The following is a 26,679-nucleotide window of genomic DNA, read 5'->3' as shown; positions in this document are numbered from 1 at the left end:
CTTCACATATGAAGACTTATTAAAATATGGACTTCATACAGGTAAGATCTTCAGTTAAAATCAAGTTTATATCAGTTTATGACCACAGTTGACCAGATAGTGCAAAACATAATATAAAATAGTGTTATTATTTTCCGGATAAACCACTAAATCCTTCCTTTTCCTTTAAACTCGCACCACGATTGCGTAGAAGGTATTTTTAGTCGTAAATTTGCAATAATATTGAAAGTTGGCGCTTTTTGCCTCCATTTACAAATTTTGTGTACCTTAGTTGTACCAGTAGCGCCATTCTGCGCTGAGTTTTGCGTAATATGCCCTATTTCAGACCACTGGGCGCTTTTGTACTATTGTTTTTTTAATCTTTGATAATAATTAATTCACTGATCTGACACACCACAACGCTATTTAATTTACTGGTAACATTTAATTTTTTACTGTCACTGTCAATGAATGTCAAGCAGAGGGACGAGATGGAGACGGCAAGTTCAAGTTGATTTGGTTTTATTTATCCGAATTTTTTTCACGTTGATGGCATGGTGGAGATTTAAAATTTTTTTAAATATCAATGTGACTTCCGAGTATTAGGGACTATTACTTACAATATCTTTAAATGTAAAATATGTCTAAAGTTATAAATGATTCGGGCAATAAGCCCGGTTCTATTTACCGAATAGCACTTAAGAACTTCGTGTAAGTTGCTGATTTTGCGCGCGTTTTTGTCGTGAAGTTTGTTTACGTTATTTTACACATATTTCTGTTTACAGAACATACAAAGAAGTCGAGTTATTTCCAGGGAGATCTTTGAATATGATAATTGGCCCCAACGGAACTGGCAAATCTACATTTGTATGTGCAATAATTTTAGGTTTGTGCGGTAAAACAAGTGTTATTGGACGAGCCAAAAAGGTTTGTTTTTAAGTTTTTACATATTTCTATAAACAACATGTTTGTTGTGAAATTTAATGTTATATCGAATCTCACACACTCCAACAAAACTTGACCTTGAAATTGTTGTTTATGTTATCCCATTTCCTTTGATAGATCCGTGCCTTTGCAGCACGTTTTTGTAATGCCGGCTATACATTATCTGGATACAGGATATCAATTCATTATACCTATAATTGTTGGTATATTGTTGGTTATTCATTGTGCTAATTTATCACAATGAAAAACCAACCAGACAAATTTTGTATCAGAGCTTTTATTTATCATTGATAAATAAAATACTCTGTAAAAAAACTACAACTACTGATACAAAATTTCACTACTGCTCAAATGTAAAATCATTTTCTATCATTCAGATCTCTTGCCATTTCAAATATTTTTAAGTCATCCGACCAACTTGTTCTACACCTTTCTCTTTTAATTTATAAATGTGAAAATGATACTTAATCTTATGAAACTCATAGAGTAGGAACAGGGAGTCACTAAATTCACTTCATTTATATTTATTTTTATCTCTAGATATCTGAATATGTAAGAAGAGGTTGCCAAGAGTCCAGCATAGAGATAGAGTTATACCAACAGCAGGGCAAGAGGAATGTTATCATCACAAGGACTTTCAACCTAAAGGACTCGTCCACATGGTCTATTGACCACAAGTCGGCCAGGGAGAAGCAAGTGCAGGAGCTGATCGAATCATTGAATATACAGGTATTTTTGTCAATTGCATTATATTATATTCATATTCATTCATATCAATATTTTAAATGCTAAAAGTCTGTCTGTCATTTTATTTGTTTGTCACGCTTTCAAAGCTAAACAACTGGGCCAATGAAAATTTGAAAATTTGACACAGAGCCCAAAAAGGTTTTTTGAGAAGACTAATAGATACAATGATATTAATTTTTAGGTTGACAACCTTTGCCAACTTCTACCTCAAGACCGAGTGCAGGATTTCTCCAAAATGGACGCTCAACAGCTGCTCCGGAGTACTTTGTCTGCAGTGGGGGGCAGCGAGAGTGTGGGGCAATTGGAGGAGCTTATTGAATGCAGGAACGCGCAGAGAGGACTGTCTACGAAGTTGTTGAACAACGCACAGCTTTTGGAAGAAGAGATTCGGTTAAATGAAAGGTATTTTACTAGTGTTTCATTTTGGAGAAAAGGCTGTGGTGAAGTTTGTTGCACTGCTTCTTTTTTATATGTGTGCTTTAGGTCGGCATTAGAATTTGTTTGACAAAATTGTTACGTTTTTTGTTCCAAATTTTAGTGCACTTTGTGTGACTATGTCAGCCTCTTGGGAGATCACTAATATAAACTTATCTAGCTTTCATAATGGTTGTCCACAAGATAAAAATGGATGGACAAAATTGTTTAGTTGAATAAAGAAATTTGATTTTGAGTGTGGTGTGTGGTTCCGCCTTAGAATAGGACTACTCCATGTCGTCCTGTGGATATCGTAGGAGGTGACAGTGGGACACACACATACTTGTAGGAGCTTATTGAAGTCTGTCTAGCAATTTGATGATTTAAAGTACAGCTGATGAGGGCCGTACTTACAAAATGATTTTCCACATATTTTCAGATTAAAAGTAGTGATAGATGCTATGCAACAAAGGAAAGAGATAGAGCATCAGATAAAAGTGTGCGAGAAGAAAAAACTCTGGATAGAATACCAGGACCTACGAACCAAGTTCATAGAGTACACAAACAATAAGAAAGAGGCGGAGAAACTCTTGAAGTCCCATTGCAGTCGGATGGAGCCTTTGGAGAAGGTTATAGAATCAGCTAAGACTGGTATTAGAAAGCTGGAGCAGCAGAAATTAAATTCTGTGAGTTCTCTATTTGGACTACTTACTTAATTATTGGACACAAAAATTTTAATAAAGATGTTTCATATTCATGTATTAAATATTCGAACAAAATAAACGTGAATGTTATACTGTATCTGTATTGATTATTTTTATTTTCCGAAATGTACAGCCCTTGATAGAAACTATATAATGAACATAGTTCTTTTTACAAAAGACAGAGGCGCTGCTCGTTTTTCATATAAATTTTGACGCTCTCTAACATAAACTCATCCAATCCACTCCAATTACAGACCCGGGAAGTCCACAATATAAACGACAACGTAAAAGACTTACTATCATCAATACGGACCCATGAATATTCGCTCAAAGACATAGAGCAGACATACCAGGAGAAACTGGAGCGCTATAAGAATATAGAGAGAGAACTGATTGAGGCAAAGGCCAAATTGGACAAGTTGGCTATGGACAAGACTCGTTTGGTGGAGAAGGTTGGTGATGGTAAGTAAAAGATAAATAGAAATTGAGTTTCTTTCGGCATTTCTTCTCAGCAGTGGTCGTTCCGAAATGCTAGTAAATTGTATCTTTGGTAAATATTATTCAATTAGAAAATGTCGTGAAAAAGTGCCTGTGAAGGCCTAATTTTGATTACCAAACGTTTTGCAATATTTTCAGAAACAAAAGTCAAAATGGACTTAGCAGAATTACATAAGCCGATAGCCAAAACTAATTCAGCGTTGGACTCACTGAAGAAACAGAAATTGGAGGTGCAGTACGACCTGGAGAACAATATCATGCCGCAAATAAGACTTTACCAAAACAAGTGAGTGTAATTGATATTCATTTGACGCTCCTAGCTCACTAGCGCCACCATCGCATTTTAATCAAATCACTTTTGATTTAAAACTAATTATAGTGATGACATATAGAAAATATTAGATATAATAGTTCTCCTTCATTCAGGTTGTAGTCACAGATTACGATAAGGATTTTGGTATGTGGATAAAACAACATAACACAAATTACGATAAAGATATTTGATCTTTATCGTAATTTGTGTTATGTTTTTTTTTTAGTAAATCGTGACAACTGTGTCCAATAGATAACTATGAACTTTCTAATAAAATCAATTATCCAGTCTATAATAATTTGTGATTTTCGCTATTAAGTAATTAAATAATAATAAAGATAATGCCAGTAAACTATCGAGGAGTTTCGAGGAGAGGATGTAAAGGATAAAGGATGGAAACTGAAGCGACATGGAAACTTCATCCAAATCAAATTTAACTTGCAAGATTTGATTAGAGCACGTTGAGTTGATTCAGATTACAAATTTTCAAACAAAAACTTATTTATGAAAATAATAATGAGATGAAAAATTCTGACGTAGACTTAAAGAGATGAATTAATTATTCAGCCGAACTGGCATGGTCTCGATAGCTCAGTGGTCTAGAGCACTGTCCCGGATAGACAGGTTCAATTCCCGCTCGATTAAAAAAAAATGTTTTCAGAATCCGCGCCCTCCAGAACGCAGACCAGAAGCGTCTTGAGGTACTCCGTAATTACAGCGACCACGCGTACCAAGCTGTTATGTGGCTGAGGGAGAACAAGGATATGTTCAATAGTCCCGTTCACGAACCTATGATGTTGGAGGTCAGTATAATGAAATACTAGCTGCGCCCCGGGGCTTCGCTCGTGTTGGAATTTCGGGGTAAAAAGTACTCTATTTGTTATGCCATTTTGTAATTTACCCGTGTAACAAATTTGTGGCTACCACAACATTACCACAACCGTTATTACCATACCGAACCGTTACCTTCACCATATAACCAAAACCAAGGATTTATCAAGGAAAAGCACACACAAGCACAAGCACTGTATTTATTCACTCCGTCGCAAAGAAACAGAGAAAGTACGCAGCTCTGAGAAGAACGCGCACTTCACAGGCAAGACCCAGTCTTCAGTTCGCCAAGAAACAAGAATGTTCGTCAAGAAACATGCACTCAGTTCTGATAACAACTACAACGCATCATGCACCGTCGCGATGTATCGCCGCGCTCGCCGCCGTCGTCGGCTTACAACGCATATAAAGTAAAAAATTCAAAATTTATAAAATGTAACACATACGGAATCCTCAATCGATGCCAACTCACACTTGCCCGTTTCCCCCCACAGATAAACTTCACCGATCCGAAATACGCTCGTTACTTAGAGTCAACAGTTCCCGCGAGAGATTTGGTCGCGTTCACCTTCGAGAGCAGCGACGATATGAACAAATTCCTCAGTATAGTCAGATCTCAGAAACGGTGGGACAGAGTCAACGCTATATGCAGTAAGGGGGGCGATGTTAATGTCAATGTGGGGGACATTGAGCAACTTAGGTAAGTTCATATATATATATATATATATATATATATATATATATAACAATAATAGCTTATATATATAGATCTAAACTGATTGGCCAAAGGTATACCGAGCCTGGGTGATCTGAATCAAAGCCAAAACTCCCGGAACGTAGACATTTATTATCAATGCATCTTTACACATAGGTATATACCAAAAACGAAACCATGTCGAGTTCTAATTTCGAACAGCGCCATCTAGATTGAACAAACTAAATTAAAATATTACATAACTATACGGTTAAGATTAAACATATCGCCCACCAAGGACCATCGGTCCTTAATAAACTGAAAAAACATCTAAAATAGCTTTACAAACTGAATTGTTACTCACATCAAATTAGCATGCAAAAGAATCATCGGTATAGAAGCAAACAGAATGTAAATGATCGTTAACAAACAATATAAAACCTATCAGTGGACTGTAAACACTGTGGAGCACTTGGCATAAAAATTAAAATATTTCATGTTAACGTTAGGAACCAATAAATACATGCATAATGTAAACAAGAACCTTTAAATAAAGAAAACATAAATATTTAATAACTAGACATGAGTAAATCCTACTCGTTATTTAAAGGTAAAGGGCAAAGTTTTGAAATTGGACGTTGAATAAGCGAATTTTTGTAACGCAATGTTACAACCCTGGTTAAATTATCCTTTCCAGGTTGTACTTTCTCAATTTTGCCGTAGAGACACTTTGTGGGAGGCAAGTTATCCTCGCACACTAATAAAACATCACCTGTTCTCAGTCGTATAGTTTTAGATTTCCATCTATGGAAAAACAAAGGATGTTCTCTCCAATCAGGTAAGTCTGATTTCTTTATTCTATTTTCAATTTTGAATAATCCATTTCTGTGTGAATAAAAGGTTAGCATAGATATTTTACTTTTACTATTAATATTTTTAATTTTCAGAAATATAGACCATTCAGAAAACCAGTGACGCTGATGAAGGAGCAAGGTATGAATCTGAACCTCCCTAGCAGTAAGGTAAGATAAAAATTTAGATTCTTTTGCAGTAGAATTTTTTAAATGTAAAAACCTTCTACAATAAGCAATCACTCTTATTAGTTTTCGTAAGCGAGAAAACCTTTCATAAATATCTTCCATCTCTTCACAGTTTCCGACACAAGCAGTATGTACTTTTATCTGGCGCTTTTCTAATTCCGTCTTGGTGCAAATAGAATGTGGTTTTACATACTGTATTGTGCTACTCTGCAACCAGCTTGGACCATTCTTCCATAACTTGTGCTCTAATAACTCTGATGGCGAAATACCACGTGACGCGCAGTCAGCAGGATTTTCCTTAGTCTGGACGTACGACCACTGAGTAGCATCTAATGAGGTAAGTATCTCTGAAGTTCTGTTGGCGACAAACGTCTTCCAACGACTTGGATGGTCCGCCAACCAAGCCAACACTATTGTCGAATCTGTCCAGGCATGTATCTCTGACTTATCAATATTTAGAATTTCAGATACTTCCAGGAGCAGCTTGGTGACCAGAACCGCGGCGCACAGCTCAAGACGCGGAATGGATATTTGCTTGATGGGTGCCACCTTCGTCTTAGCAGTTACCAGGTGAGTATAAATATTATTATCCACAGTAACACAACGGATATAAACTACTGCAGCATAGGCTGAGCTAGAAGCGTCACTAAACCCGTGTAACTCTATTTTTATATCGCTATTTCTCCTATGGACCCACCTTGGAATGTGATAACATTCTAACTTCAGTAATTCCTTGCGATATTGATACCACTCTTGAATAAGCCCCGGTGGTAACTTATCATCCCAGCTCAATCCAGCAATCCATAGTTTTTGGATAAAGACCTTTGCTGTTATAATACATGGAGCTATCCACCCTAGTGGATCATACAAACGACAGATTTCACTAATCACTTCTCGTTTAGTGTCAGGAGCAGAAGCATCAGGAGAGATTTTTAGTTTATAACCAAACTCATCCGTGCGACGATTCCAAGCAATACCTACTATTTTAGTGACATCATTTTCCTTTAGCTCCCTTTCCATTTCCAGTTCAGTTCCACCAAACAAAGCTACTCGGTTACATGTCCATTTTTGTAATTGGAATCCTCCCTTACTTAGCAATTCATTCATTTCTTTATATACTGTAAAAGCTTCTTCTTCTGTCTCAGCGCCGGTGAGAAGATCGTCCATGTAGAAATCCGTCAGAACTCTACTTGCCGCATTCGGGAAATCACGACCTTCATCCACAGCTACTTGCTGTAATGCCTTTACAGCTAAATAAGGAGCACATGAGGTGCCGAAAGTGACAGTTAAAAGACGATAGTCTTGTATAACTCCATCTTCCGATCGCCATACAATCCTCTGAAAATCTGTATGTTTTTCAGCCACTTTAATTTGCCGATACATTTTAACGATATCGGCTGTGAGACATATGGGATGAGAACGCCAACGCATGATCAAATGACGTAAATCCATTTGAAGCGTTGGACCCACCATCAACGTATCATTTAACGATAATCCATTAGCGCTTCGATCGGCTGCATTAAAAACCACTCTAGTTTTAGTTGTACTTCTGTCCAACCGAACAACAGCATGATGAGGTAACCATACTTTACTTTCTATGGTCGATGACTTATCGTGAACCTTCTCCATATGCCCAAGTTCCAAATATTCTTCTATTACTTGAGAATAATTCTCTTTCATTTGACTGTTCTTATCTAATCTCTTTTCCAGACTAAACAAGCGTTTTACAGCGACTGACCTAGTATCACCGTAGTCTCTACGAGCATTTGGACGAAAAGGTAATTCTACCACATAACGACCAGTCTCATCTCTACGGGTTGTCATGTTGAAATGATTTTCGCAATCCTGTTCTTCCGCAGTCAATATACGTTTCTTTGGACTAGGTTCATCTTCAATCTCCCAAAATTTCTTGAGAAGTTCGTTATCTTCTAAATTAACATGAAAGCTCATAACAATGTTATGACATGCAGCTTGTTCTCCATCATAGCCGTCAACTTGACCCGACAACACCCATCCAAGGTGAGTATCCTGAGCAATAACCAAACCATTAGGGCTTTTAATCAACCCTTGTTTCAGGACAGCACAATACACCTCGGAGCCTAACAGAACATCGATTCTATTAGGCGAATTATACTGTGGATCAGCCAAACTAATGCGGCCAAGCTCAGTCCAAGTAGTTGGCCTGAACTTCTTTTGTGGTAACACAGTGGTCACCGTTTGAAGAACATGTGCTTTCACTTGCAACTTAAAGGTTGGATCGTAGAGCGACTGAATCTTGACCTTAACCACATATTTTGAGGTTAAGCCGCTCAGACCACCGCCTAAACCTGATATATTGCTTGCCTCAGCAATCTTATTCAGTCGTAACAACTGTACGGCTGCTTCTGATATAAAAGATGCTTGAGACCCTTGGTCTAGCAGAGCTCTTAATATCAGAGGAGAACCATTTTTGGACTCAGCCTTTACCAGGGCTGTGGCTAATAGGGTTTGAGTTGACCCCATTCCTGTCACAAAATGGCTTACAATACTTGTGGTCTCGCTCGTCTCAGTGGACGGTTCCGGTTGACTTTGCTCAATCCCTGACTGCTCGGTAGCTACCGCAACTGTGAATGTATTGTTTCCATGAAGAAGTGTGTGGTGTTTTCTTTTACATAGACGGCATCTCGTATTGCCACGGCAAGCCTTCCCTGAGTGGCCGCTGCCGAGACAATTAAAACAAAGTCCAAGATTTTTAACAATATTCTGACGACTAGATACGTCTTCACTAACAAACTTACTACACGAATAGATCTTATGTTCATCATTACAATGAGGGCAGGTTGAAGTTGAAGTAGTGTGCAGGACTTTTGGTTGTATGTGATTAAGATTTAACTTAGGCTTGTTTTTAGTGGGCTCAACAAACTCTAACGCGCGATAACGTGACTCTATAAAGTCTTTGAACAAAAGGAAAGAAGGCAAATCCTCACCGCAATTATTAACATGGATTTCCCACTGTTTTCTAGTTTCAGCGTCCAATTTCTGACTAATTATATAAATTATAATTACATCCCAAGTGTCGACTTTAATTTCCAAGTTAGTTAATTCATGAATACAATCAGTTGTCGTATCGATTAAATCTTTTAAAGCTTGAGAAGACTCATAATTCATAGGCTTTAGGTTAAACAAACGCTTAAGAATACAATTAGATAAATACCTCTTATTATCAAACCTATTTTGCAACAATTTCCAACACTTTTTATAATTATCATGCGTAATAGGAATGTATTTGATTAACTGTTCAGCTTCTCCTCTTACTTGCGTCTTCAGATAATGTAGTCGCTGAACGTCATCGAGTGAGGAGTTGTTATGAATAAGAGACTGGAACAGATGCTTGAATGATGACCACTCTGTGTATTTACCGGTGAAAATCGGTATAGTTATCTTCGGTAGTCTAACAATCGGACAATCCTTATTCTTATCCGTGCTCTCAGACAACGACGGCGTCGCACGTGACGTACTTGGAGACAACATTTTCAGCGCAGATTTTAACTCTGTTTTATAATTAATATACATTTCATAGCCCATATTGTAAATATCACTTTCTATATAAGTTTCAACTTCTTTCTCTTTATATGTAGCTATGATGTATTCATGCTTCTCTGAAAACTTCTCTATAATTGTTTCTAAACTTTCCAAACGCGTCGACACATACGATTCGGTGATTCTTTCCTTCGGAGACTTTTTAAAATTACTTTTTCCTTTTTCTATCTGACTATACAAGTGTTTCATTACTTTTATAGAGCCTTCCATGGTTAAAGTATTCAATTTTATACTTTAACTATTTTTCTTCAAAAATTTTCTAAGTCCAAAATTTTAGTTTCGAAAATTTTCTAAGTGTTTAGATTTGTTTACCACCGCTATGAAATCCGGCATAGATTCCTCGTCTCGTCACTTTTTCTCGAATTATTCTAAGTCCTAGAATCTACGCCTTGAAAATTTTACAAGTCCTAATTTACTTGAATTTTTTACTAATCAAATGTACTTACAGTTTTTCTTGCATCACTTACTACTTCATTGCATTTTCACTTTGCTTCACCACTAGCGCCACTTCTTACTATTTATTTACTTAGGAACTGCCAAGTGCATATTCAAAAATCGCTCCGACTCGTAGGGACCCTTGGCCAAAGGTATACCGAGCCTGGGTGATCTGAATCAAAGCCAAAACTCCCGGAACGTAGACATTTATTATCAATGCATCTTTACACATAGGTATATACCAAAAACGAAACCATGTCGAGTTCTAATTTCGAACAGCGCCATCTAGATTGAACAAACTAAATTAAAATATTACATAACTATACGGTTAAGATTAAACACTGATAACAATAATAGCTTAAAAAAATATCGTTTTATAAAAAAGAGTTATTCAAAATAAATACTCATAATTAAAAAAAACCGTATTTATCATAAAGGACTGGAGTCCAAAGTTGTGAAAAATAACTTTTTTTTTTGCTTTTTTTTTCTTTTTTAGTTACCTCGGCTTCCATACATATTTAGTGGATACTATCACGTGTCCTAATGCAATTCTTCGATATCTGTGCAATCAGTACTCCATACATAGAATACCTATCGGAAATCAGCATACTTACAATAACAGCTCCAAAGTACCGAACAATATTACATTTTATTTCACTGGTAAGTATTTTGAACCTTCTTACCGTGGATTAAGGTTTAATGTAGAACGCATTTCTTATAAATTTGTGCAATAAAATCAATGTATACTCCAGAAATGAAGTGAAGATATGTAGAAATAAGTAACTGATTTGACTTGTTGCGAAATGCCTTATCACTTCTAATGCTCGTACAGTTCATGCATTATGTATGACAGAATGTTGCCCGTGGGAATTTTGAGATAAAATATAGCCTATAGCAATCTTGGGTAGTGCACCTTTCTATTTAGTGAAAGTATCTTTGAAATCGGTTCGGTAGTTTCGGAGATTACCCGGCTCAAACATACAAACTCACAAACGCTTACCTCTTTATAATAATAGTATAGATTGAATATATAGATTGAGTATAGATTAAATATATAAACTGCTTAACATTTCAAGCTTTAGAGCAATCTCTGTCAACGAATTTCTTGTTTGCTAAAGAGCGTAAAATAAATCGGTGGATATTAACGCATCGCTCGAAACGCTTCAGTTTACGCTCTTGGTGTATAATCTACTATTTTATTATCTGTCAGAAAATCACCGGTTTTCCGTCCGCGTGTCTGAATACAGCGGCGCTAAATCCAGTTCCATAGTGGAGATCCGTCCGCCGCGCTTGCTGGCCAACACGCTCGACCAGGAACAACTCAACTCATACAACTCACAGTCAGTATTTATATAGTATAATACTTTCTTTGTATAATAAACTAGCGACCTGACCTGGCTTCGTGCGGGGCAGTTTATCTCTAAAAGTAACCCATGTATATTATAGCCAGTTAGATAAAGCTTTTTTTAAATTTAATTTATTTCTTTCTATGTATTATCAACTATATAATATAGACAAAATCCAATGGCATAAAAACTTTCCTAAATAAGAACATTACAATTGTTCGGAGCGTGTAATAAAAAATATATATATGTGGTATCAAACGCAAAACCTCCTAAAGGTTACTTGGGTAGATCAAACAAAACGAGCAACTTTTATTCTACGACTTCGTGATTCGTAGTTCTTTTTTTTTCATTGACATTCAAACTAAAAATATTTTTTTATTTTATTTATTACGTTTAGACAAAAGCCGTGGAACAAAAGATGTTAGTCTCTATGTACTATCATACTTTATGCGCCTTTTGCGTTAGATACCAGTAACCCTGTATATATATTTTTTAAAATATAATTTCAGGCTTAGTAATTTCGAGCAAAATGCTCAAGAACGCAAAACGAAGACACAAGATTTGGACAACAAGCTAGCGAGTCTTGAAGGGACTCTCAACGAATTGAACACTAGGAGGAAGAAGATCAATGAAAGAGTTGAACAGGTAATTCGGTGTGAATTTTTATAGCGAACTAACAAGTTAATCACAGCCGGCAGTAGATAAAACGTGGAGTGGTAACAAACAAACTCACTCTAACTCTGTAAAAACGCCATTTTATTTATTTCTGGGTGATTTTTAATAGATAGATGAGTTTCATATTCACAGAAGAAACATAAGTTATAGGTAACTTAAGTATTCAAACTTAAATGAGCCCAAAGGCGTACTTATCTCAAAAACTTGACTTTAAATAATTTAATAAATAAATATATTAGGACAAATAACACAGATTGAGCAAGCTCCAAAGTAAGTTCGAAACTTGTGTTATGGGATACTAACTCAACGATAATATATTTTATAACAAATACATATATAGATAAACATCCAAGACCCGGGCCAATCAGAAAATGATCATTTTCCATCATAACCCGACCGGGGATCGAACCCGGGACCTCTCGGTTCAGTGGCAAGAACCACCACTGCGCCACCGAGGTCGTCATGAAATTGAACCGTTTTTTGTTTATTTGTATATAATTATTTGCTATTGTATATTTCCAGGTGCGAACCCTAGAAATGCAAATAAAATTGCAAGCGAAAAAAGTAAAAGACATAGAGAATGAGTCTACATTCAACATACAGGAAGAGAGGCAGAAATGTCGCGCGAAACAGAAAAGCAATGTTCTGAAACAGTGTCGATTGCAGCAGGAACTGTGTGATGCTATGAAGAGTTTGCAGGCGAAAATTATGTTGGGCGATCTGTGGAAAGTAAGTACTTATTGATATAGGAATAGTGGCTAAAATTGCATGGCTGTAGATTTTTTACTCGAACAGAATAATATAGGTATGATGCAATGTCGGTCACAGGAGTTGTGTGACGCTATGAAGAGTTTGCAGGCTAAATTTGTGCTCGGGGAGCTAAGTGCTTATTGTTATAGGAATAGTGGCTAAAATGGTATATGGCAGATCCTACACTCAATCAGTATAACAACGTGGTTAAATACTGTCGCTCGAAGAAAAATTAAAATTGTGCTCCGATTTGTGGACGATTACATGTTTTTATTTCGTTATTTATTTCTGTACACAACATAACAGTGTAAATATAACTTACAAATAGGAAACTAAAGTACAAAGATAGTACCACAGATTATATAATACCCCAGTAATAGTACTTAGAAATTTCTTCCAGTAGACCCACGAAAGAAAAATGAAAAACTACTTACTACCCTACTTATTTTGTATTAAAGTTAACTTGCTTATTAGCTTATTTTATAGAATGTAGGTATAAAAAATACTGTATCTTGCGCGCAAAGAAAACATTGTAAATCCTTTTTTAGTTTAAGCCATAGATTCTAAGTTCTCATGTAAGTGAATGTTTTCTTATGAGAATAAAGATTTCTTTAACCCGAAAAAAAGAGACGATTTTTATTCAAACTGTCAAAGAAACTTTATGGATTAGTTAAGATAGATTCATTAATTAATCTATATTTAAAAGATAAAAAAATATTCTCCCAGGTAAAATTAGAATTCAGTCGTAACGCCATAGTCCAACAAGAGTCCGAACTTCGCGAGCTGAAGAGCGAACTTCACAACGTACAAAATACTCTTGACAACATCACGGCACTTCACACCAGGGCGAAATCTGCGGCTTCGGAAAAACTACAGCAGGCTAAAAAGAGTTGCAATGGTGAGTTTTCATCCCCTATTGATTTTCATCCCCTAAAGATATTCAATGGAGTGAAACATCTTCTATTCTATACCAATGTACTTGCTTGTGCCCAAAATGTAATTTTTTGCAAATGCAAATGCAAAATTTTTTGTATGACGCTATAAAATATTGAGTAATTAGATACTAGTTGGATCTCACGCCAAGTTTCTTGTATGTTTTACAATCTTTCACCATTATTGTACCAAACTGAGGGTTGTCAAGTATTTTCATCATTTTGTCCCCACTTTTCTTATTCGGAAAAACTGCATTAGGCTAATGAGTTGCAACGGTACGTTTTCATCCCCTATTAATTTTCATCCTCTGAAGATATTAGCAACAAAATGTGTCTATTGTTTTTCATACAAAGTTTCAACCCTCATTCGACCGGTCCAGCTTCTTGAGATCTTTAACCAAGTAATTTTAAAAAATTAAATTTCAATTATTTCATTGTCAATATAAATTCATTAACATTTTTTCAAAAATGTAACTCATGGCACATGCTTTTATATTCGTCATACAGATCTTGTTGCATTTTACGCGTAACAATAAAATTGTTATAGTTTGTATAACATTGCATTATTTTCATAAACATGACTTGATGGCGCACCCAATATCGTCTCCCGACGAGGGATAAAACTGTCAATAAAAAAAAATAGTACTTTATTATTTATTTATTCACACACGCACTCAGAATAAAATTAATATAAAATTTTGTATTTAATGTATATTTAATTGACCTTGAATTGACGTGCTTGCCTCTGAACCGAGAGGTCCCAGGTTCGATCCTCGGTCGATTCATGATGGAGAATGATCTTTTTCTGATGTGTATATGTTATAAAATATAGTATCGTTGAGTTAGTATCCCATAACACAAGTCTCGAACTTACTTTGGGGTCAGCTCAATCTGTGTGGTTTGTCCTAATGTATTTATTTATTTATATTTATTTAATTTATTTCCGTCGTTTCGTCTAAAGGTAAACTGCCACAAGACGCAGACTTCCCGTACCGAGAGGATTTCGACGTGTTGCCTTCAGAGCTGACGCGGCTGCAGGAGCACTGCTTCGAGCTGCAGACCAGGGTCGACTGTATGGACAAAGGCGATGAACAGGTATGATTTATTATTAATTTAATTAATACTTTTGCTTCGCCCGCGCCAATTTTCTTATGGGGACAGTTCAAGAGGTCTATCATTTCTTGCAATATTTCACGAATGTCAACTGAATAGAAGCTTAAAGGAACATACTAATTTATGGTAGATATGAAATGAAATCGAAAAAGTGGAATAGTATTGAACACATTTGAAATTAACTTTAGGACTGTTGTATAGAATATTGTTTGTTCTCCCAACACTATAGGCCATGGGAAAAGCATGTTTGTTCCAGATGTACTTCTGCAATCTTCTGCATAAACATTATTATTTATAGTCTAAACAAGTTTTAACAAAAGTAAAATTTTTGCCATAAGCTTTTATAGTAGTCAAGAGAGATCTTGTGGCATTTAACGCCTGACAAAAAAACCATTTCGGCCCTGTAAACCGTTGAGGAGTTCCCACGTTTGGAGCCAATCTTGAGTGCACCGTCATGTCATGCATTATCATAATAATGCATTGTCATGGATCCTGAAGCGACGTCGGATATTTCAACTTTGTAGGACAACTGGAAGCAGGAAATCTAACTTGCAAGATTTGATTACAGACAGAAAACGGTACAGGTGAAACTAAATAAAAGCTTTCTAAAAATTATATCTCGTATCGATTATATAAACAAATTATTGAAATTTTGCTTTTTAAAGTTAAACACATGTCTAGGAACTTTAGACTAAATAAATAAATATGTATGGACAAATCACACAGAATGAGTTGTCCCCAAGTTCGAGACTTGTGTTATGGGATACTAATTCAACTATACTATATTTTATAACATATACATATATAGATAAACACCTAAAAGTAAATTTTCCATATTGAGCTGACCGGGGATCGAACCCGGGACCGCCAGTCCCGGTATGATGACCAATTAGCCCACGGAGGTCGTCATGATATTATTTTAAATCTTTTTGTACTAAGACATGTTTATTGCACAGGTTATAAAAGAATACGAGGACCGTGAGAAGAACATCTGCAGGCTTCGATCTGAGGTCAACAATTCCAGCGACAGAAATAAGCAACTTGAGGATAGAATGAAAGTCATAAGGTAATGTGAATTAGCTGAAGAAAAGTCGGTATAAAATTATACTAAGTGCAATTCCAGGTCATAATGTACCCGTGTACCAAATTAGTTCAGTAAGTAGAGTATCAAACGTTTATTTATTACATAAATGTTTTTCCCGCGTCATCTCTGGCGTGTATTCCCACCTGGGTGGTTCTCAGAGCGTTTCGATTCGACCAATGTAGCCGCGTTATCATTATAGTTTTTTCATATTTTTACAAAGATGAGCATAAATTTTACTGTCTGACTTAATTGTAATAATTAATCTGTACTGTGTTAATTAGTTTATCAAACATTCGTTTTTCCACTCTATATATACAGGGTTACTGGTATAATGCATAACCTTCCAAAGGCGCATAAGGTACATAGAGACTAACATCTTTTGTTCTACGACTTTTGTCTAAGCGTAATAAATGCAAAATTTTTCCTTTTTTTAGTTTTAATGTCGTTTCTATAAAACGTTACGTCTATGTTCGATTCCGGTACATAACGCTACTCTACTGTCTCGTGTAAGTTGCTTGGCTATTACTTAAAGTTAGGATGTGTGGAATCGGAAATTAGATTGTATTTTTTTATATGAAAAAAAAAAACGAACGAAATACGAATTATGAAAATTCGTAGAATAAAAGTTGCTTGTATTGATGTAACCAAATTAATCTAGAAGGTTTTGCGTTTGATACCAGTAATCTGCATACAGGTGATACAGACTGTACAAATGTGCAACAGCAAAATATGCAAACAAAATATATAATAGTCATATTAATTTATTTCAGTTCTCGATGGCTACCACCATTACAGAGTTTATTACGCGAGATCGACAAAACATTTGGCGAAATGTTCGCCAAATTAGGATGCGCGGGCGAGGTGAATCTTGTCAAAGGAGGGAGCGACGTGAGTAGTCTTTGTGTAATGCTAGTAGTCTGTAGTTTTTGTAAATACTATTCAACTTGTAATTTATGGAATTTATGATGGTAAATATGTCTCTTTGGGTGGAATTTTGTAACTTGATTTTGGTGTGGATGTTTTCAATCCATTGAGGTGAAAGCACGCAAGTTTAATTTGGATGATAATGTATTATTATGAGGCTTCTTACGAGGGAACTCTTCAAAGATTCTGCACGGACATTATTATTTTGTCACACGCTGAAACCAACAACATTGTACCTATTTCTTGTAATGAATTTATTACATTTGTTTCGAAGTCGTCAAGCGAAAACGGTCTCATTGACAGGAGGACTACGACAAATATGGCGTGGCGATACTGGTCCGGTTCCGGGCGGAGCAGCAGCTGTCGGCGCTGAGCCGCCACGCGCAGTCCGGCGGCGAGCGCGCGCTGAGCACGGCGCTGTACCTGCTGGCGCTGCAGCGTCGCGCGCGCGCGCCCTTCAGGTAGCGTCTGTCTCTGTCTGTCTGCAGCGCCGCGCGCGCGCGCCCTTCAGGTAGCGCCTGTCTCTGTCTCTGTCTGCAGCGTCGCGCGCGCGCGCCCTTCAGGTAGCGTCTGTCTCTGTCTGTCTGCAGCGCCGCGCGCGCGCGCCCTTCAGGTAGCGCCTGTCTCTGTCTCTGTCTGCAGCGTCGCGCGCGCGCGCCCTTCAGGTAGCGTCTGTCTCTGTCTGTCTGCAGCGCCGCGCGCGCGCGCCCTTCAGGTAGCGCCTGTCTCTGTCTCTGTCTGCAGCGTCGCGCGCGCGCGCCCTTCAGGTAGCGTCTGTCTCTGTCTGTCTGCAGCGTCGCGCGCGCGCGCCCTTCAGGTAGCGTCTGTCTCTGTCTGTCTGCAGCGCCGCGCGCGCGCGCCCTTCAGGTAGCGCCTGTCTCTGTCTCTGTCTGCAGCGTCGCGCGCGCGCGCCCTTCAGGTAGCGTCTGTCTCTGTCTGTCTGCAGCGCCGCGCGCGCGCGCCCTTCAGGTAGCGCCTGTCTCTGTCTCTGTCTGCAGCGTCGCGCGCGCGCGCCCTTCAGGTAGCGTCTGTCTCTGTCTGTCTGCAGCGTCGCGCGCGCGCGCCCTTCAGGTAGCGTCTGTCTCTGTCTGTCTGCAGCGCCGCGCGCGCGCGCCCTTCAGGTAGCGCCTGTCTCTGTCTCTGTCTGCAGCGTCGCGCGCGCGCGCCCTTCAGGTAGCGTCTGTCTCTGTCTGTCTGCAGCGCCGCGCGCGCGCGCCCTTCAGGTAGCGCCTGTCTCTGTCTCTGTCTGCAGCGTCGCGCGCGCGCGCCCTTCAGGTAGCGTCTGTCTCTGTCTGTCTGCAGCGCCGCGCGCGCGCGCCCTTCAGGTAGCGCCTGTCTCTGTCTCTGTCTGCAGCGTCGCGCGCGCGCGCCCTTCAGGTAGCGTCTGTCTCTGTCTGTCTGCAGCGCCGCGCGCGCGCGCCCTTCAGGTAGCGCCTGTCTCTGTCTCTGTCTGCAGCGTCGCGCGCGCGCGCCCTTCAGGTAGCGTCTGTCTCTGTCTGTCTGCAGCGTCGCGCGCGCGCGCCCTTCAGGTAGCGTCTGTCTCTGTCTGTCTGCAGCGCCGCGCGCGCGCGCCCTTCAGGTAGCGCCTGTCTCTGTCTCTGTCTGCAGCGTCGCGCGCGCGCGCCCTTCAGGTAGCGTCTGTCTCTGTCTGTCTGCAGCGCCGCGCGCGCGCGCCCTTCAGGTAGCGCCTGTCTCTGTCTCTGTCTGCAGCGTCGCGCGCGCGCGCCCTTCAGGTAGCGTCTGTCTCTGTCTGTCTGCAGCGCCGCGCGCGCGCGCCCTTCAGGTAGCGCCTGTCTCTGTCTCTGTCTGCAGCGTCGCGCGCGCGCGCCCTTCAGGTAGCGTCTGTCTCTGTCTCTGTCTGCAGCGTCGCGCGCGCGCGCCCTTCAGGTAGCGCCTGTCTCTGTCTCTGTCTGCAGCGCCGCGCGCGCGCGCCCTTCAGGTAGCGCCTGTCTCTGTCTCTGTCTGCAGCGCCGCGCGCGCGCGCCCTTCAGGTAGCGTCTGTCTCTGTCTCTGTCTGCAGCGCCGCGCGCGCGCGCCCTTCAGGTAGCGTCTGTCTCTGTCTCTGTCTGCAGCGTCGCGCGCGCGCGCCCTTCAGGTAGCGCCTGTCTCTGTCTCTGTCTGCAGCGCCGCGCGCGCGCGCCCTTCAGGTAGCGCCTGTCTCTGTCTCTGTCTGCAGCGCCGCGCGCGCGCGCCCTTCAGGTAGCGTCTGTCTCTGTCTCTGTCTGCAGCGCCGCGCGCGCGCGCCCTTCAGGTAGCGTCTGTCTCTGTCTCTGTCTGCAGCGTCGCGCGCGCGCGCCCTTCAGGTAGCGCCTGTCTCTGTCTCTGTCTGCAGCGCCGCGCGCGCGCGCCCTTCAGGTAGCGCCTGTCTCTGTCTCTGTCTGCAGCGCCGCGCGCGCGCGCCCTTCAGGTAGCGTCTGTCTCTGTCTCTGTCTGCAGCGCCGCGCGCGCGCGCCCTTCAGGTAGCGTCTGTCTCTGTCTCTGTCTGCAGCGTCGCGCGCGCGCGCCCTTCAGGTAGCGTCTGTCTCTGTCTCTGTCTGCAGCGTCGCGCGCGCGCGCCCTTCAGGTAGCGTCTGTCTCTGTCTCTGTCTGCAGCGTCGCGCGCGCGCGCCCTTCAGGTAGCGTCTGTCTCTGTCTCTGTCTGCAGCGCCGCGCGCGCGCGCCCTTCAGGTAGCGTCTGTCTCTGTCTCTGTCTGCAGCGCCGCGCGCGCGCGCCCTTCAGGTAGCGTCTGTCTCTGTCTCTGTCTGCAGCGCCGCGCGCGCGCGCCCTTCAGGTAGCGTCTGTCTCTGTCTCTGTCTGCAGCGCCGCGCGCGCGCGCCCTTCAGGTAGCGTCTGTCTCTGTCTCTGTCTGCAGCGCCGCGCGCGCGCGCCCTTCAGGTAGCGTCTGTCTCTGTCTCTGTCTGCAGCGCCGCGCGCGCGCGCCCTTCAGGTAGCGTCTGTCTCTGTCTCTGTCTGCAGCGCCGCGCGCGCGCGCCCTTCAGGTAGCGTCTGTCTCTGTCTCTCTCTGCAGCGCCGCGCGCGCGCGCCCTTCAGGTAGCGCCTGTCTCTGTCTCTGTCTGCAGCGCCGCGCGCGCGCGCCCTTCAGGTAGCGTCTGTCTCTGTCTCTGTCTGCAGCGTCGCGCGCGCGCGCCCTTCAGGTAGCGTCTGTCTCTGTCTCTGTCTGCAGCGCCGCGCGCGCGCGCCCTTCAGGTAGCGTCTGTCTCTGTCTCTCTCTGCAGCGCCGCGCGCGCGCGCCCTTCAGGTAGCGCCTGTCTCTGTCTCTGTCTGCAGCGCCGCGCGCGCGCGCCCTTCAGGTAGCGTCTGTCTCTGTCTCTCTCTGCAGCGCCGCGCGCGCGCGCCCTTCAGGTAGCGCCTGTCTCTGTCTCTGTCTGCAGCGCCGCGCGCGCGCGCCCTTCAGGTAGCGTCTGTCTCTGTCTCTGTCTGCAGCGTCGCGCGCGCGCGCCCTTCAGGTAGCGTCTGTCTCTGTCTCTGTCTGCAGCGCCGCGCGCGCGCGCCCTTCAGGTAGCGTCTGTCTCTGTCTCTCTCTGCAGCGCCGCGCGCGCGCGCCCTTCAGGTAGCGCCTGTCTCTGTCTCTGTCTGCAGCGCCGCGCGCGCGCGCCCTTCAGGTAGCGTCTGTCTCTGTCTCTGTCTGCAGCGTCGCGCGCGCGCGCCCTTCAGGTAGCGTCTGTCTCTGTCTCTGTCTGCAGCGCCGCGCGCGCGCGCCCTTCAGGTAGCGTCTGTCTCTGTCTCTCTCTGCAGCGCCGCGCGCGCGCGCCCTTCAGGTAGCGCCTGTCTCTGTCTCTGTCTGCAGCGCCGCGCGCGCGCGCCCTTCAGGTAGCGTCTGTCTCTGTCTCTGTCTGCAGCGTCGCGCGCGCGCGCCCTTCAGGTAGCGCCTGTCTCTGTCTCTGTCTGCAGCGTCGCGCGCGCGCGCCCTTCAGGTAGCGTCTGTCTCTGTCTCTGTCTGCAGCGCCGCGCGCGCGCGCCCTTCAGGTAGCGTCTGTCTCTGTCTCTGTCTGCAGCGTCGCGCGCGCGCGCCCTTCAGGTAGCGTCTGTCTCTGTCTCTGTCTGCAGCGCCGCGCGCGCGCGCCCTTCAGGTAGCGCCTGTCTCTGTCTCTGTCTGCAGCGTCGCGCGCGCGCGCCCTTCAGGTAGCGTCTGTCTCTGTCTCTGTCTGCAGCGCCGCGCGCGCGCGCCCTTCAGGTAGCGTCTGTCTCTGTCTCTGTCTGCAGCGCCGCGCGCGCGCGCCCTTCAGGTAGCGTCTGTCTCTGTCTCTGTCTGCAGCGTCGCGCGCGCGCGCCCTTCAGGTAGCGTCTGTCTCTGTCTCTGTCTGCAGCGCCGCGCGCGCGCGCCCTTCAGGTAGCGTCTGTCTCTGTCTCTGTCTGCAGCGTCGCGCGCGCGCGCCCTTCAGGTAGCGTCTGTCTCTGTCTCTGTCTGCAGCGCCGCGCGCGCGCGCCCTTCAGGTAGCGTCTGTCTCTGTCTCTGTCTGCAGCGTCGCGCGCGCGCGCCCTTCAGGTAGCGTCTGTCTCTGTCTCTGTCTGCAGCGCCGCGCGCGCGCGCCCTTCAGGTAGCGTCTGTCTCTGTCTCTGTCTGCAGCGTCGCGCGCGCGCGCCCTTCAGGTAGCGTCTGTCTCTGTCTCTGTCTGCAGCGCCGCGCGCGCGCGCCCTTCAGGTAGCGTCTGTCTCTGTCTCTGTCTGCAGCGCCGCGCGCGCGCGCCCTTCAGGTAGCGTCTGTCTCTGTCTCTGTCTGCAGCGTCGCGCGCGCGCGCCCTTCAGGTAGCGTCTGTCTCTGTCTCTGTCTGCAGCGTCGCGCGCGCGCGCCCTTCAGGTAGCGTCTGTCTCTGTCTCTGTCTGCAGCGCCGCGCGCGCGCGCCCTTCAGGTAGCGTCTGTCTCTGTCTCTGTCTGCAGCGCCGCGCGCGCGCGCCCTTCAGGTAGCGCCTGTCTCTGTCTCTGTCTGCAGCGTCGCGCGCGCGCGCCCTTCAGGTAGCGTCTGTCTCTGTCTCTGTCTGCAGCGTCGCGCGCGCGCGCCCTTCAGGTAGCGTCTGTCTCTGTCTCTGTCTGCAGCGCCGCGCGCGCGCGCCCTTCAGGTAGCGTCTGTCTCTGTCTCTGTCTGCAGCGCCGCGCGCGCGCGCCCTTCAGGTAGCGTCTGTCTCTGTCTGCAGCGCCGCGCGCGCGCGCCCTTCAGGTAGCGCCTGTCTCTGTCTCTGTCTGCAGCGCCGCGCGCGCGCGCCCTTCAGGTAGCGTCTGTCTCTGTCTCTGTCTGCAGCGCCGCGCGCGCGCGCCCTTCAGGTAGCGTCTGTCTCTGTCTCTGTCTGCAGCGCCGCGCGCGCGCGCCCTTCAGGTAGCGCCTGTCTCTGTCTCTGTCTGCAGCGCCGCGCGCGCGCGCCCTTCAGGTAGCGCCTGTCTCTGTCTCTGTCTGCAGCGCCGCGCGCGCGCGCCCTTCAGGTAGCGTCTGTCTCTGTCTCTGTCTGCAGCGTCGCGCGCGCGCGCCCTTCAGGTAGCGCCTGTCTCTGTCTCTGTCTGCAGCGCCGCGCGCGCGCGCCCTTCAGGTAGCGTCTGTCTCTGTCTCTGTCTGCAGCGCCGCGCGCGCGCGCCCTTCAGGTAGCGCCTGTCTCTGTCTCTGTCTGCAGCGCCGCGCGCGCGCGCCCTTCAGGTAGCGTCTGTCTCTGTCTCTGTCTGCAGCGTCGCGCGCGCGCGCCCTTCAGGTAGCGTCTGTCTCTGTCTCTGTCTGCAGCGCCGCGCGCGCGCGCCCTTCAGGTAGCGTCTGTCTCTGTCTCTGTCTGCAGCGTCGCGCGCGCGCGCCCTTCAGGTAGCGTCTGTCATTTTTATTGAACATTCGACAGTAACTATATGATATAATAAATGTATGTGTGTAACTAAGGTATAATCTATACCTCAATTCAATTTCGTCAAAATTTTCGTTTAACATGAAATAATGACCATCACAAAATCAATGTCACATTTAATTTTTAATTGAGTATAGTAAAAATTGCTCATATAAACTTCCAAGTATGAGTTTAAATCTACTAATCGGCAATATCAAGTGCGTTTGTCATACAAACTTTCACCCACATTTCTGATCTCTGTGGGTAGAAATCTGAAAGAGTAGCCTTTGAACTCGCATCTTTAAGTACGTGTACACTAAATTTCACCAAAATCGGTTCAAGCGTTTGAAAACATAATATGATATAAACATACTTACGTATTTATTTATAAAATAGCTGCGCCTCCAGGCCTCACTCCCGTAGGAATTTCGGGATAAAAAGTACCCTATGTGTTATTCCAGGTTACTATCTACCCGTATACCAAATTTGATAAAATTCGTGAAAACAACAAACTTACTTTCGCAATTATAATATTAGTTGGGATTGGGATATTTGTAAATTAGTATTATTAATATAGGTTAACGATAAATTACAGGTGTGTGGATGAAATAAACCAAGGGATGGACCCGATTAATGAACGGAAGATGTTCCAGCTCCTGGTGAAGGTGACCACTGAATGTGAGAACGCCCAGTACTTCCTGCTCACGCCCAAGGTTTGTTATTTTTCGTCAACGTACTCCGTGACCTCTGTGGCGTAGTGGTCACCACTCCCGTCGCTATCTGGAGGTCCTGGGTTCGAATCCCAGCGCGGACAAATATTGCTTACTTGTTTGAGAGAAAGAAGTGATCATTCCAGTTATCCGTCAGGATCCTAACTAATATTATAGATGCGATGCGATCTTCTTGAAATTTTTCGGACATGTAGTTTGAAGTATGGAGAAGGACATGGGATAACTTTCATCACGTAAATACAATTGAAAATGTAGTCTATACTGTCAAATCAAATCAAAGTTAAACATATACAATACACATAGTATTTCTCAAAAAGCTACAAACTATTATGGTGTTTCCTAACGACCAGTGCTGAGATGTAATGCCGAAACAAACTCAGTTTGGAATTTTGACGTGAAAATGTGCTTGTGAAAGTCTTATCCTATTAATATAATAAATGCGAAAGTTTGTGAGGATGAATGTGTATGTTTGTTTCTCTTTCACGCAAAATCTACTGGACGGATTGTTATGAAATTTGGTAATAATAATAATAACACATAGGATGCTTTTTATCCCGAAATTCCCACGGGAGCGAAGTCCCGGAAAGCGGCTATTTTCTGAATTTTTCTGCTTAGATTTGCCGGAGTTTTCGATAGTAATTTTCATTTTGTTGTTTCAGCTGCTGACAAACTTGGAGTATAACCCGAAGATAATGGTGCACACCATTATGAACGGGAAAGAGATTATGAATTATAGGAAATGGAAATATCAACACATTTTAGAGAGCGCCCGTAACTACCGAATTTAATGTACTTTTTAATGAGCAATTTTAAAAGGTTCGTATTATGACTGTGAGGGACTTTTAATTTCGCCACTAGATTGCGCTAGTGGTATGTAAGGTCCAGACAACTGTAGATGTTTACAATACGATGAAGCTGTAGATAAAACTGCGGTGTTAAGAAGTTTTTGATGCAATATATTGCTATCTCCTTTATCGGTTGTCCAATTTTGCGCCGTGAAAGGTAGAACTATACGCTAAAACCATGTTTATTTACCTCGCTTCCCTCTGTCTGTCCTTTTGTAAGCTTAGATCTTTAAAACTCCACAACCTTTTTTTATAAAGGAAGGTATAATCTATTATGGTTATAATATTTATATATCAGTAGTGTACTCATCCCGGCTTCGCTCGAGAGGTCACAGATAAAAGTGATAGCAATATACGTACATCAAACAGTTCTGGGCTGATTATATATAGCTTTATGAACCAATGGCAAAACAGCGTTGGTCTGACATCTGTAACTGTTCAGATTATTTTACTATATCCCCAGGCATTTATTTCCAAAATATGTTTGTTGTTTGTTTCATATTGAAATGAGAAAATAATCGTTAAAATGAGCATTTGTTAACGAAGCACAGGCAATAGCTTTAAACACAACAATTTAGTATAAGATTTACTTTAAATCTCAATACTGATTTTAATTAGGTTCGTGATTCCGTGTTAACATTCTAAAATATCAATTGTGAAGTACAACATGGCGGGATATTTTTTTAATTAGAAAAAAATTCTGTAACCATTTAGTCGACCAGCACTTTATATATTCTTAAGAATTTCATAGACGATTAAGAGCCATGTCCCATTGCTTCGTTGTGCTCCGTTACTTTGACGGGTCAATGCAGAACAACGTAGTAATTGTAAGAAGTTCCGAGTCACGTCAAAACCAATGCAGAAAACAATGGAGCTACAATTTCATACAGTGTATGAACAGTTTCATACAGTGCTATCTCATGTGGCTACGCGCGCTCACCCCGTGTCTTAGTTTAGTTTTACCTATCTATGATCATGTTGTGCTGCGCTCTGGTGTGATAACATCACAATTATATTCCATTATTGAAAGTTATTTTTAACTCCAAACATTATAAGGATATTAATACAAAAGATATTTCTTTTTATTTATTTTATAATATTTTTTATAATATTTCAGTATGAATTTAAATGGTTCTTTAGAGACTGCCTAAAGCTTAGCACCCATTTACCAAACATATAACATTTTAATTAGTGATTTAATATTTTTAATTTTTTGTAAATTGTACCAAATTATATACCAAATTGGTATGTTACAAATTGTATTAGTTATCACGGACTTGATTCTCTAACAGATTGTGCAGATTCAGGGCCCTTTCGGCTCTAGTCAGCCCGCAACTGTGAGTTGACTGAATGTGGGGGGTAGGGAGTGGCCGTACTGTATTTACTACTGTACAGTTATTACTGTGTTGGGGCGATGCCAGTTACATAAAAATCCATAAACAATATCATATTTTATAAGTAACATAAGGTTTTATACTAATTATTTCAATGTATATTTATAATATTGTTTAAGATTTGTTTTTTGAGATTAAAAATACTTTTTTGGTATTTTCGGTTTACCGTTAATTAGGATTTTTTGTTCAAAACTGTTTTAAAATTGTTTCGGAATTGTATAATACATTTTCGTAAATTTGTGAAAATTTTTGTTTAATTTTATTGGATAATAATAGGATGTTGGAATCGTGTGAAGGCGAAGGCTTGCAAGTTTATTCAGTAAAATAATTCAATTTTTTTTTTATCATTAGTCATCAGGTAATTTTTCGCTATTTCAGTTCTTGACTCTGTATTTATAGTTTTTACAGAGTTTTGAAAGTTGGGCACATTTGACAACTGTAGCAATGACAAAAATACTTGATCCTGAATTGAAATGAATTGGAAATATAATTTTTTCTTGTCTTTATTCGACAGTGACCCCCAGATCTATATATTACTTTTTAAGAAATGTCAAATGTGCGGTTTATTGAAAGTGCTATAATTTATAAACAGCTATTTTGTTTCGATGGGACTTCTTGGTTTTTTAAGTCTTAACTTTTGATTCGAAACGAAACCGGCGTGATATGAAAAAACGATATATTTAAAATATGATAAGATTACTGTAATTCCGCTTAATAAGCACATTTTAATGTATGTCGTATTTGTTCTGTACCTAGTTACAATTAATGAAACATTATTTGTAGTGAAACAATGTAATTTGAAAGATTTCAACCAATAAATATTTTTATACTTACGTTTTCTTATTTCAATAAACCCCAAAGATTTTAAAACGGTGCACGGTTACCGCGCAGTTTAATAACATACAGTTT

At 42.4% G+C, this 26,679-nt stretch overlaps 2 protein-coding genes across 2 annotated transcripts; one reads left to right on the top strand and one right to left on the bottom strand.

Moving 5' to 3' along the window:
- The first annotated feature begins 439 nt into the window (after positions 1–439).
- On the top strand, positions 440–26,603 carry SMC5 (Structural maintenance of chromosomes 5). The gene is made up of 20 exons (XM_053764185.2): positions 440–690; positions 765–906; positions 1,465–1,653; positions 1,853–2,073; positions 2,525–2,771; positions 3,044–3,251; positions 3,426–3,573; positions 4,262–4,403; positions 4,926–5,131; positions 10,676–10,839; positions 11,390–11,519; positions 12,035–12,170; positions 12,723–12,929; positions 13,677–13,848; positions 14,844–14,977; positions 15,952–16,061; positions 16,850–16,967; positions 17,307–17,464; positions 23,396–23,513; positions 24,191–26,603. The coding sequence occupies exons 1-20, from the start codon at positions 620–622 to the stop codon at positions 24,317–24,319; spliced, it is 3,150 nt and encodes a 1,049-aa protein (XP_053620160.1). The 5' UTR covers positions 440–619; the 3' UTR covers positions 24,320–26,603.
- On the bottom strand, positions 5,259–10,361 carry LOC135309970 (uncharacterized). The gene has a single exon (XM_064436815.1). The coding sequence runs from the start codon at positions 9,952–9,954 to the stop codon at positions 5,719–5,721; it is 4,236 nt and encodes a 1,411-aa protein (XP_064292885.1). The 5' UTR covers positions 9,955–10,361; the 3' UTR covers positions 5,259–5,718.
- Positions 26,604–26,679: the final 76 nt, after the last annotated feature.

The sequence above is a fragment of the Plodia interpunctella genome, chromosome 25 (assembly GCF_027563975.2).
Source record: "Plodia interpunctella isolate USDA-ARS_2022_Savannah chromosome 25, ilPloInte3.2, whole genome shotgun sequence".
NCBI lineage: Eukaryota > Metazoa > Arthropoda > Insecta > Lepidoptera > Pyralidae > Plodia > Plodia interpunctella.
This window is presented reverse-complemented; position numbering and strand designations above follow the sequence as displayed.